Raw genomic sequence first — 13,719 nt, 5'->3', positions numbered from 1 at the left:
GGATAGTGTACAGCTGCTGGCTCCTTTCTGTTCTGCACCTATCCACATGCAGCATTCCTTAGTTTTGACTGTGCATAGTCTCAGCTCCTACTTAAGCCCAAGTGAGTTTGAAAACAAACAAGTATCTTTCCCTTCTACTCAGCTGCAGGATACATTCCTCCATCCATATTTATGGGACAGGGAAGGAGATTATGATTGCAAAATCAGGGACCAGAACTAGGACTTCTGATACCAGCACAGAAATCATCTGCAAGGCTATAGAGTAATGCCTGCTTCCTTACACAAGAATCAGTGGGTACTATCATCCAGTTTTCACTACAGACTAGCTATTACAGCCTGTCCCTCAAAGGACCTGCCTTTCCCAAAYATGTTTGAATGTGCAGGATTAAGAAGGCCTGAAAGAACCCAACTGTCCCACTTCCTTCATCAGTACTTACGTAATAATTATTTCTTTTTTTTTTAGAAAAGGAACATTTTAAAAATCAAACAGGCAAATCCTTTCCTGCTATTTGGAAAAAAAAAAAAAAAATAGGTTTCTGTCCTTAAGTCAAGGCCCCCTAACATATGTATCCCCAAGGGCATACATATGGGCCAAAGGTTGGCTGGACTTGAGTACTTTGAGTGATGGACWTCATTTCCCACTGAAAAGAGTTGTGGTCCCTGATCAGCACCACAGCTGCTTAGGATCTTGTGATAAAGCACCTCTCCACATGAACTGCCAGGGAGCTGGGAACTCAGCACTGATCATTCTAGGATCAAGCATCTGAAATTCAGGGGTTGCAATTTAGAGCTCAAGTCATCCCAATACTTTCTGAGATCTACTTTCAAGCTCCTATGAGAGCTGACAGCTACAGGGATTAAATAGTGAAAAGATAAAATACAAATTATTTTTTATTTGTTTTATTAAGAAGACTTGATGTATTCTCCAAAGAAAACATTTGCAACTCATGCCCAACCTAGAATTTACATTCCTTTAGGATTTACAATTCACCATAAATGCCAGTAAAATAAAACTGCTCAGGTAACAAAACTTTCTCTCTTGGAACTGTGCAATAGGGAGGCTATTAAAATCTCCCCCCAGCTATGAGTATATGAATATCCCACAGATCAGATGAAGTAAAAAGCAAATATTGCAAGCTTCTTTTCTTTAGTGTTGTAGAAAACACTATTTTTAATGGTAATGTGAATCTAAACACATAACTCCTTATTTTCAAGTCTGTTGTGTGCACCAATTCTTTAATAAACTCATGCAGTTCAAATGCAACTTACATACATAAAGCCAGTGCTTTTGATTTCTACACACATATGACCCTAGCAATCTGCCTAACCTTGGAAAACAACATACTGGTTAATTCTACACAGACTGGAGCCATGCCCAATCATCACTGCCTGCCCCACTTTCAGAAGCTCAGAGAATGTCACATATTTTTTTGCCTGGGTCCAGRCCAAGTAACTTGAGTAACTGTAACCTTGAGTTGATAAAAACAAGACATAATAATAAAAAAAAACAAAGTGACACAAACTGTTTCTAGGCATGTATTTTCAATAGGTAATAGAAATRGAAGAAACTAGAGCACAACATAATCTTAGTGGGCAACATTTAAGCTTTAGATCAAAAAAAATTTATTTTTACATTTTATTGGAGTACTAAGATTTTGGCTATTGAATTAAAATACTCCATATTCACCCTAGCCCCCCTTCACAAGCAGCACAAGCTACCAATATAAAGTATATCCATAGACACATTGAATAATAAGTATATTTGGCTACTACAGTGAACAAATCAGTAAGATGTTTTGATCACTATGCTACAAGACAATTCAGATAATCCCCATATTAGTAGCATTCCAACATTTACGGTAATGTTCAACTGAGTAGAACATGAAATGAATTCTAAGTTCTCTTAGTAAAACACAGTATATCCAAAAATCTGTGTTCTTCAAATGAAACGCTACGTCTTGACAGATTAACACACAGTCCTTCCTTTAAAGCAATATAGTTTACAAACAGATGTAACAATGATTATGTATTAATATATTAATATGCCTTAGCTTCTATAAACAGTACCTACTGAAGATTCATTCTTATAATAAAATGCAGCTGACAGTCTTAGCAACTTATATTTAAAGTGAAGTAATTTTTATCCCCCTCAGTGTTCAAAGTACTCAGTACTTGTCATACACATTTTTATTTTTTCCAATTATTCACTTTATTTTTGTGTATTTTCTAGATAGAGATAATCTATCTTGTTTAATTTTTTTTTTTTTTTTGAATCAGAGATCCATAGTATTTGCCAGCTCCCATGTTCTGACTCCCAAATAACTTACAGTAAAAATACAAATTCTGTTTTGGAAGAAAACATACAAAATATACACCATGTAGTGTGCGCACCTAAACATCTTGATTGTCAAGTAGTGCAAGTTTCCCCTTTGACATATACACTTTTTTGGTTTTACAGGCAAGAATTTGTTTCACTGATCTTTGTTGATGCCATTTCTTGCCATCTTTGGCAGTCTTTGTCCCTTCGTGTAAGCGTGGTACCAGAAGTGGAGAAACAAGATTAAAAACAAAGAGCCATAAAGCCAAATGATAAACATGAAAATTGGATACTGGTATGGACAATCATCCATGATGTAGATTTGTCCTATATGGACTGTAATCATAAGAAACTGGACCTGTAGGAAAAAGGTGAAGAAAATAAGTACTTTTAAAATAAATTACAAACTTTCTACAGAAGTTTAAAAAAATAGYTTGTATGCAGAAAAATACATAGCATGGGTAGAAGGGGGGGAACACCAATACAGCTTCTAAATATGATAGACATGCACCTTTATAGCCCCTCTGAAAATATTTACTCCACCGAAAAACAATTTTGCATCATAAAGGAAGAGAAGCTCCTTTATGATGTTCCTTGATGAACAAACTGAGAAACTCTTAGTAAGAGAATGGAATTCTGCCCTGGCCAGTTCAGATAAAAAGGAAAGAGGCAGACTGTCTRGTGGCAAATGGGAGGCTCCTTTAGAAAAATTAGCCAGGAAAAAAAAGAAAACCATTACAAGGTTGGGGAACAAGAATTCCCACCTTTCCTGCACATAAGCATGTGACAAAAAGATACTCCACATAAACTCCAAGTTAGTAGTCCATTGGTAGAGCCTCTGAGTCAAAAAGGCCAGGTTATAAATATTCAAGCTACATTGCTCAGAGTTGCACGTGGTTACATTAACACCAGCCCTGGTGCAAGCAGACGGGGAGCTCATTTCCCTCCTCTCTCCGTGGTCATAAGTCACTTGTTTGCCCAATTTTGAAAATCCATCCATTAAAAAAGATGGGCATGAAAAAGCACCCAGAACAGTAACCTTTTGAAAGTGACTTGAAGCTGATAAAACACTTAATATCATTACTGCAAGAKTGGTTTTAATGCTCTGGATTGGAGAGAGGTAAATTTTCTAAATACAAAAACTTTCTATGAACAAACAGACATGAAATTCTAAAGAAACACCTTTTCCCTTTTCTCTCAACATATTACAAGTAGTTACTAGTTACATCTGTATTCTGTACATTAGTTGTATTTTCTTGGTGTAAACTTACATTTAAATAATCTTTATACAATCAATGAATTTTGTAAATATATTTACCAAGTACTGCATAACTGAAAAGCTTATGTAACTAAATCTGTGATTATAGTGAATGCTGCAGTCAGCAGATTTAATTATACAACTGTGTAGACCTTACCTTTTGTTATCCTTAATYAAAATATGAGTAAACCTCGTACCAACTGTAAGTTCCACACATAAAACATAACTAAAAGGACAAATTTACTGCATTAAATCTGTGTTAGCTACAATCAGATTTTTGAGAGGTGCATAAGTCAAAACAGGTTACTCACAAGTTGTATAGTTGTCATGTACTTTTTCCACCACAAATACTTATGATAGGCTGGTCCCAAAGAACAGATTCCATAGTAAGTATACATGACAACATGCACAATGCAGTTCAGCAAAGCATGAAATGTTCCTAAACCACCTATAGAAAAACAAAACGTAGTAGTAGTATTACAGCAGGTATTTTAAAAGCCACTCATGTCCTAGCAGATTGTTTGGAGCCAGGGTAGGAAAAACATGTGCCACAAAACTTAGGCTTTGACTAACACTCAAGGTATTTTACCTAAATTGGGTTGATACCAGTTCTTATGGATCATATCAACTTCTTGTCTCAAAAAAAAAATTAACCCAAAGAACAAAAAATTCCACTGAAATGTTTTTAKTGGTAATTAGATCAGATGGGTTTTATTGCTGTTTAAGAAATATTTAGATAAACSTTTTCTGAGACAGGAAGCTGATGTTTAATTTTTTATTAAAACATATATGTGATGGAGACACAGAAAATTTTGTAGGAAGCATTCCTCCTAGTTTTCGCATCCTTTCCAGACATCTTATTGAACTTCATAAAGCGGTAGAGGATAAGTTACAGCTCTCTTAACACAGATTTCCAAATTCCACAGGAAAGACATACTATTTCAGAGCATAAGCTTTTGTAAACATGAACTAAGGAAGGGTCTCACAAATCCATTGTCMATCTCAAAACATACTTACATTGAAAGGGAAACTTTAAGGGAAGCCCATTTTGGGGTAAATTTATAACTGAAACTGGTGGCATATGAGCATTTCACAGAACAAGTAAGGAAACACTTCCTTTTCCATTGGATTATCCATGGAGCTACATGATCCTGCTCAAAGTAGTTTTATTTTAATGAACGCAAGAAATTAGAGGTGAAAGTGATCCAAAAAGCAGCAGACAGCAAAGTATTTTTAAAAGAAACATGAACCTGAAAACAATGAGTGTCAAAAAGAAAAGAAGATGACATAAAAGGAGACATTTAGTGAGAAAAAAAAAGAGTGCCATTTTCCCATTTAGAATCATTCCAATTAAAAATAAAACATATTTTGTGTTTTTAGTAGCTCACACTAATCTTCCAGATTGAGAGGGCATAACTCTTCCAGCTGTGATTACAAACTTTCTTTGAAACTTAGTTATTTGTATTTTTAAAAATAATTTGAATGTTCTTACAGTTCAAATATACATATTATTTTTGGCTTACACAAAGAAAAAATRAATAGCTAAAGCAGAGAAAAAAAGAAAAGAACAACATACTCATCAGCACAAAAATTTGCTCCAAAAAGCAACACTCTACTAAGCACCATTTTATAATTCTCTGTTTATATCAGACCAGAGAAAAACCAGCATCTCCATCCAAACCTGTTGGTTTTTTTACAAACAGGTTGAAAACTTGACAGTTGCTACGATTTAGAAGGACAAGCACTGATGAAATTGAATACAAGGCAAACATCAGCAGGACAACTTATTGGAAAAAATTTAAAGTTATCAAACTACAGTGTTTGGAAAGATAAGTCTAAAGACAAACAATAGAGTTTTTGGAATAAACACAGCTCTGCATTAATATGAGGAACTATTACTAGCACAGGACAAAACAATTCTTGCACAATTTACTGGAAGTATTTGTCAAATTATCACATGGAAAATTTGAATCTGATGCAGAATCAGAAGCCTGTAGCTGGTATACTGATCCAACATCCAGATAAAAAGCAGAAAGTTAATCACCTATAAGTGGAAAATTTTCAAGGTTGAAGAGAGGAGGGACTGCTATTTACTTCAGTTTGCTTTGTGCAGACCTATAAACACATGGGGGTATATGCTGAGACTACCATTCACAATTTTATTATTAACTTAATACTGGTAACTCAGCAAGATTTGAGCAACACATAATCAATCCACCACTTTCCTAATAGAAACTCTTCAAATACAAAAGATGTATGTCTGTTTATACACAAAGGAAAGCTGCACACTGGACAGGTTCAGAAGATCTACAAGTTTTCTGGACTGCCTCCAAGTCTTATTTTCGTATTCATAAAACAGACACTAGCAGATCAGATTGAAAAGCAATTGTTCTCTTCATCAGTTCATCATCAATTTTTTGGGACAAAAAAAAATCCACAAAACATGCTTCCAGGAAAAGTAAATGAATAAACATATATAAAAYCCTGCTATTTCTCAGTAGAAACTCCTAAAAAAGCCTAAACTGTCCTAGAAATGGATTCATAAATGACTGTGCATTGCTCCACTCTGCTTTTCAGACTATTCTCATGGCAAGTTGTATTTATTAGTGGCAMACTGATAATATAGCATAGGAAAATGCATGCATAGACACACCRAGCAGGAAAGGAGAAAGTGAAGGTAAGCTGATTGTGGTCAAAAATTTCAATTTAAAACAATTCAAATATGTTTCTTTAATAAATAAGTCCMAGGAAAATATTTCTGTAGTTTTGTGAAAGCTGAAGTGTTAAATGTAAATAAATCCCACTCATGCTACCTAACGCCAGTAAAAGTAACTGCAACTAAGACTGAATAATTTCAGAAACAGGAAAAAAAATTAACCCAGTCCTCCAGTCTACCTCAGTTCTAACATTTCAGGGGGAAGATAGGATTTTGAGGTCGTTTTAACAGAGTTATTTCCTTCATGTATCTCCCCTAGCATTTTCATTTTGCAGCCATTTCTCTTTTTTATGTAATAATGTTTTTTTCTTGTATACAACTCTCTCCTCTGCACTTCTTTCCCCCATAAGAAATCAACACTGCATAAAATGCTGTCAAAGAGGAAAAATGAGTAATCCCCACCCATTTAAATAATTATGGTGATCTCAGTTGTTCCATAAAATACTGTAGAAATCTAAATTTAAAACCACTGATGTTTCTAAGATGTTTCATTCTGTTGATTTTTTTTTTGTCTACCATAGTTAACTTTTACTCCCAGAAGATATGTTCAACTTAAACTCCACTCTCTCCCACTACCTGCAGCAAATTTGACTCCAAACCACCAGGTCCATGGCATGATGGAATGATGAAAGACATGCAGGAATGTAACTTGGTTGTTTTTCTTACGCAGCACAAAAAATATCTGAAACAGATTTTTAATGAACATAAGGTTACAGAAGATAATCAAACCAAACATAYTTAAAGAAAACTGTATGCATCGGTGTTGGTTGCTCACTACTATACATYTGAAAGCCCTTTGCAGTTGTAGTGTTGGAAGAAGGAAAACTGATTATCTGAATATGCAAACTAATTTTCAAAAAAACTTAAAACCAACATATAAAATYTATCTGTGAAATCTCAAAAGCCAAGGCAGGCTTTGAAACAAGTGTCAAAGCCATCATCTACATGTGCAATAGTCGAAGATGGACTTGCTTGGATTGAAAAGTCTCTACAGGCATCAGATTTTAAGTCCCCTGAACTACTAATGAAAGACCATTTGAAAAAATTGACTGAAGTACCAATGTAATAGAAAATACTACATTAGAAAAATAGCATTTTATTATGGACTCTGACTCAGCTACCATGGGAACACGTCAGAATTAATAAATGTAGGTGCTCTTAACTGATATAGAGAGCGCCCATTTTAAAGGACAGACATCAAGGGAGTAGTTAAAGGAAGACAGCAAGAAAACTGTGTAAGGAGAAGTCGGGTCATGGAAAGGRTAGTATCAGATGGCAAGCAAACACAGAGGAAAAGAAGTCTGGTGTGCCAGAGAAAACATTTGGGATGAGCTGATTTAAATATAGCTAAGGAATTACTTTTGCAATAAAACAAAAAACTGGCTAGAAACGGGTACTTATTTGTCTGTATTCAAACAAAACAAATTWAAAAAAAAAATCAGGCTCAGGACTAATTAAAAAGGAGCATTATAACCTGTGAGGAATAAAGGCAAATAGAGAAATAAACTTGTGAGGATTTTCCAGTTTTAGCATTCCTGACACTWCCATTACCATTCCATTTGGTTTAGTCAGTAAGATCTTCCAGTGTTGCATCATGAACATGTGCAATCAAAGTCAGACAGCCAGCTTGTGGCAGGGGATGTAGAACATCCTCACTGATCATGAGTCAGCCCCTGAACCACCACTATGGTGCCCCAAACAGTAGGATAAATAGAACTGCGTCTGATTCCAATACTCAGATGATGGTTTGAAAATATCTCAGTCAATCTTATTTGGGAAGAGAAAGGCAGATGGCTGTTGGTGGTGAGCAAGATCTGCATTCTGCTTCAGTGCAATGCTGCTTAGACATTCTTTGAAACAGGTTAGAGTGCCAGCCTGACATCAAACTTCTCTATAGTTATGACACTCAAGACAATCTCAGGAATTTAGAGCAGGTAGGTAATTTTGTGCTGCATTCAGAGCTGATGATAAAATTCTGAGTGGGGAAGATAAAATCTGAAGAAAAGATGAAAAATAATATTCAGCATGATCAACTGTTTTTTATCTGCAGTGTTGAGACAAGCATTGCCATAGCATAGCATATTATTGTATTCAGCTGTTAAACAGACAAGTTATCCAGAATTCCTAAATATTTAAAGGTGTGTTCCCTCATTAACACAGGGAAAATCAAGGAATTCTTCCTGAAAATCAAGGAAGATCAGTGTAACAAGACAATAGAATGCAAARAGATAATAGGAGTAAACATCTTGATGATATTCTAATAATTGAAGCTTGGAGGACTAAATAAAAAGCAATTTATATCCTCAGCTCTGAACAGCACTAGTTCTTCTGCTGTGAAAAGAAAACACACCACTTCTTTTATTTGGCTACAAATACTTACAGTATCTAATAATTCAATGAACTTGGAAAAGTAGTAAAGCCAACAAGTTCGCACCATCTGCAGGAGTAAAAATCAAGTTGTCAAATCATAAATGTGATAAACAAAGCTGAGCAGGACAAATAAATATCTATATAGTGGAAAGTACTAGGCAAAGTGATACTCCAAGGTTGATAGAAATATTTAAATTTAGTTGTTTTTTCTTTAAAAAAAAAGCAGGGAATTTTAAAAGCAACAAGAACAAGCCAACAAATTTGTTGCCTCTTTCTCCCAACCAGCCAATAAACCAACCCGTCCCTCCAGTAAACTCATGTGCTCTACATTATGCAACAAGGCATTTCCATTTGGTGTATTCCACTGTGCAGGAGCACGTTCAAAAAGTAGGCTGTTCAAAAATAATTTCTAAAAATAAAGTAAATGTATAACACACTACTTTGAAYGACCTGGTCTAGTGCAGGTATCCTCACTCATATCAGGGATGTTGAAAGTAGATGATCTTCAAGGCCACTTCCAACCCAAACCATTCTATGGTTCTATGATAACAATTTGCTTTTATCTTTGGCAACTTACTCTTAGAGCTGTCGGTGACCTCGAGTAGTCAACGATATCGCACCGGAATGAGTATCCTGTGGCCCAGCCTGACATAAGAAACTGGAAGAAATAAAAAGGAAAGGGCCAAGACTTACTTAACATCTTTTGAAAAATTCATTAATTTTGGATTACTTTTACAATCACTAAGCAGGAGGAGAAAAACAATCTTAAAAACATGTTAAATCAGCAGCTTTGTCAATCAGCTACCTCTGTGTGGGATAGCTACCATAAAAACCTTTACTGTTGCAGATTAGTGAATTTCTAATTCCAGGACCACACCCATAAACAAGAGTTTTCTTCCTACACCCATTATTTCAGCATTAGTAATAACTGAAGAGAAGAAACATATCTCAAAACCAGTGATAAAAACAACTTACTGTGTAAATCAGACCACAAAAACAAATATAATTCTTTGGAAAATTGCTATCACGGCTACCTTAATACTAAAAAGAATCCAACACAGCGTCTTAATACTCTAACAAAACCAGTACAACAGAAAGCCATTGCTAATTACCATTAAAGACAAGGAACAAATCAATATGCATGATATRTATTTAATGTCAAGGTTTCTAAGCTTCTACCTAGTTAAACTGCATGGTTCAATTAGCTTTCCACTCATACAAGTGATGAGGAGTTACAACTGAGAGCACACACATTACCAAAGGACTATATGTACCAAATATAATCTAATCTTTTCTCTTGGAAAACACTAATAGTTTAAATATTTTCTTTATTGTTTCTTTGTGGGTTTTTTCATGGGTTTCTGTTTGTTTCTGAGGTTTAGAACCAAAACCAAACTTRGAACCAAATTCCAAAAGGAAGTTCAGCAATTTTTCAAAACTGTCTAAAYAGCAAAAGCATTCATCTTGCCCACCACTTTCCACACAACAATCATGACACAAAATTGGTGCTGCTACATTACCTTTACAGAGGTTARAAGAAATGTCAAGTAGTTCACTGTAACTCATAAGACTCATGAAAATTAAGCTAACAGAAACCTATGCTGCCAATTTGCCACAATAGTCTGACAACTTTTTATTAGTAGTTAGTCAAACCTGAAATAGCCATATAGCCTGAGAGTCACACAGAGGGTCAGTACTAGCAAAGTGATGCTTCACCAAGCAAATGTTATAAGGTTATCATTCACACAATACCGTCATCAATTAGTTACACTTCAAACAACCCAACCAAAGCCCACCAACCCCCACCAAACAAGTGAGGCCCAAAGGCAGCAAAATCTTAACACTGCTTTTGGAAAAAAAAAAAAAAAAAAAAAAAAAAAAGAGAGAATTTGCTATTTTGGGGTTACAGGGAAAATCAATGTTAAAGATATTCATAATTTGGAATTGGGGAGGGAAAGCAGGGGACAGAGATTGGAGATTTTTTGTTTGTTTAGAGAGATTTTATTGGTTCATTTAAAGGACAAAAATGCCTTGAATTAGACTTTTTTAACCTTTGTCATTTACTTCTGTCATTTAAAAGACAGATCTAACTGAAGATTATTTCATAGTAGATATACTCTGCACAGTGTTTGAAGCATCAGTTGTTTTTCCTTCCCCTTAACCATGGGTTGTCACACTGTCACCTAGTAGTTCAGAAACAATTACAAAATACTAAGAAAAGCATATTGTCTGCTTTACCTGTGCAGTAGAGGGAATTTAAATTATGAAAACTTTAAACTTTTAAAATTATGTATAATGACACAAAATGTTTTATATTCTGTATTTCTAGGTGTGACTTATTCTCTTTTTCCAAGAATGACTAGTTTGAAGGAACATAATTAGTTGGAGGAACATAATTACTGCCACAACAATAATTCTTTTTTTGAGAACTGCAGCGTGGGACTCATAGTAATAAATATATTAAAAGTCAGTCATTAAAGACATTAAATATAAATACATTACAAATAAAWAGTACTTACCTCGTAAGTCATATATAAAGAGAGGGCTACCACACTAAAATTATAAAATGTCATGATCTGCCTGAGTTCAAAAGGTTTTTTATTTTCCATGAGTTTGGGTCCCAAGGAAGTGACAAAATAAATGTAGGTTCCAATGATAAAAGTTGTTGGAAAAGGTGAAGACATGAGTGGCCAGCCTTCCAGTCTTGGATCTAGAGGGAGTGGGAAGGAGAAAAAAAAAAAAAAAAAAAAAAAAAAAAAGAAATCACATGTCTGCCATACTTATTAAAACAGCTAAAGAAAAGTATTTTAGTTCTTGATGGTCTAGGCTTCTCTGTCACAGATGATGTTTCAGAGTCCATTCACCTCAAATCCATACTGACTGGATAACAAGACTTCACACATGTAGGATTCAATACTTTCTGAATCAATYTTTCACATATAATGAAAAGGAGACACAGAATCACAAGCAATGTGATTTTCTGTCTTTATAGCACAACAAAGCACATACTTTGATAGACAAGAAAGTTGTAATACAACAAGCAAGTGTTGCACAGTTATCCCAGAGAGCTGAATTGCAGAGTCATCTCCTCCTAAGCACGGATAAGGCTGGCAGGTATTTCATCTGAACATCACCACTGCACTCTTCCGTGGTTCATCACAGTCYCAGCTCCACAAAGACTGCCACATTTCTCCATAAGCAGGTGAACTGATACAAATCTCATGTAATTTTTATTTTCTTTGATTTTTTTTTTTTATATTGACTTTCAGGAGATTTGATTYAGAATTACCTCAGACCTAGCTACTGACTCAGAAAACTTACATGTTGCTCTCATGGTTTGCTGATGCATTTTAAGGGTAAAATTGTACTATTATTTTTGTCAAGTGTTTAATTCATAGCCAAATGTTTCAAGTCAGCAAATTTTCAGCCTACAGCATTCAAGCAACCTTTCACCCATGAGACCCTCTGATGTGGTTTACAGCCACTGAAAGTATAAAAAAGAGACTGAGAAGAGCAGCACATTCTAATGCTGTTCACAGCAGTTATGTGCCAGTGCTGCTGCCCACAGACCAAGGAAGATTGTGACCCACAGCACAAGGAATCTGCTCGTGTGCAATGCAAGAGAACCACCAGCTCTTCACAGCTGACTGKTTTTTCTGCATCCACCCTTGCACTGCTCCTACCAAACCTTTCCCACTGTTCTTCCCAACCTGATCCTGAGAAAACCATGTTCCACCACTAATAGTGTGATACAAAATGCCAAACACAAGCACTGCTAGGCATGGAGACAAAGAACTCAGGTTCTGGAGTCACGGACAATGCAGCAGAAATGCTCACTCCATCCCAATCCATTTCAGCCYGTGAGTCACACTTCTTAAACTCCCTTCTCACTTGCATGCTGTGCTTCCACAAAACAAGAAAAGTGGTGCACAGCTACATCAGAAAAGATATATCAGTAATCTTACCTATCAAACCTTAACTGCTTCTCATTTTTTTCCAGGAATTAGCTAATCCCTGTCACTATCTATCTATCACACTGAGAACACTTAGACTGATGTGTCTTAACCCCAAAATTGAGGTMTTTTCTATCAGTTTTTGGAAAGCATACAGAATAACAGCAACAACATAAAAGCAAAGTGTGATTAGCATCCTTTACTAAATGCAACAAGAGAGCAACATCCTTTTCAAAATACCACTGTGACAGAGCTAATTACTGTGAGGATTAATTCCAAAACACAAACTTATCAGGGCTTGGGTGCTTTTTTTTTTTTTTCATTTTGCTAAAGCAAAACACAGTAACACCATGTGTCTGCAGTAATTGACTGATAAAATGCAATTATTTGGTAATGAAAAGGAATGAAAACTGCACATTCAGCACCAAAGGAAAAACTCAACTATATATTCAGGGAAGCCAGAGACACTTAGAGGAGAATCATTGTCTGCACTTTATTTATTCTGAGTTTACATCCATAAACTACCATAAACTATGATTTAAAATGCAGAAACTAGACTGTCATGTAAACAGGTAACCTGGCAAATCTTACAAATATTCACAGGGCAACAAAGCTACTTTTAAGCTGATAAACTGCACACCTAGTGTAGCTACACATTRCTATTCAAAATTATTGGGAGTAAGTTTAAGATTTAAATGACTCACCGGCATCTTTAATCCATTCATCATACAGTAGTATAGCCTTTGATGTCAGATTGCTAAAAGCCATTTTCACTTGATAAAGGTCTTATGATGCTGCCTGTAGAAAACAAACCAAAACAGAAACATGGACTTTCATCAATAAATACAAGATTAATAAAAATTTTTGGGAAAGATTTTTAGGAAACACAATGGTAAAAAAAGAGAAAAGGCTCAGGGTGCCATATGTGAAATACAGATCAGGAAGCATTAACTGGCCACATCCCACTATCCTTGGGTCTAATTTATAGCTGAGATGTTATGCACAACAGTATGATTTTGCAATCTCTGCATACAAGCCAGGTGCTTCTGTGCCATAAAGTGTTATCTCAAGAAACTGTGCTGYGGTTAACCATTACAGTTAAGGG

The 13,719-nt window shown here is 35.4% G+C and overlaps 2 protein-coding genes across 2 annotated transcripts in view; both read right to left on the bottom strand.

Moving 5' to 3' along the window:
* Positions 1 to 1,523: 1,523 nt before the first annotated feature.
* Positions 1,524 to 13,382, bottom strand: ELOVL7 (ELOVL fatty acid elongase 7). The gene is made up of 7 exons (XM_057389657.1): positions 13,319 to 13,382; positions 11,181 to 11,371; positions 9,239 to 9,319; positions 8,672 to 8,728; positions 6,868 to 6,973; positions 3,887 to 4,023; positions 1,524 to 2,675 (listed from the first exon to the last, which is right to left on the bottom strand). The coding sequence occupies exons 1-7, from the start codon at positions 13,380 to 13,382 to the stop codon at positions 2,472 to 2,474; spliced, it is 840 nt and encodes a 279-aa protein (XP_057245640.1). The 3' UTR covers positions 1,524 to 2,471.
* Positions 13,354 to 13,719, bottom strand: part of ERCC8 (ERCC excision repair 8, CSA ubiquitin ligase complex subunit) — a 72,126-nt gene continuing 71,760 nt past the window's right edge. The window contains exon 12 of the mRNA XM_057389655.1: positions 13,354 to 13,412. Within this exon, the coding sequence (XP_057245638.1) occupies positions 13,401 to 13,412 (12 nt within the window). The 3' untranslated portion in view covers positions 13,354 to 13,400. The remainder of the gene's footprint in view (positions 13,413 to 13,719) is intronic.

This window comes from Malurus melanocephalus, unplaced genomic scaffold (genome assembly GCF_030028575.1).
Source record: "Malurus melanocephalus ecotype Western Australia unplaced genomic scaffold, MMel_1.1 scaffold_18, whole genome shotgun sequence".
NCBI lineage: Eukaryota > Metazoa > Chordata > Aves > Passeriformes > Maluridae > Malurus > Malurus melanocephalus.
Note: the sequence above shows the minus strand (reverse complement) of the source record. Positions and strands in the feature narration are given on the sequence as shown.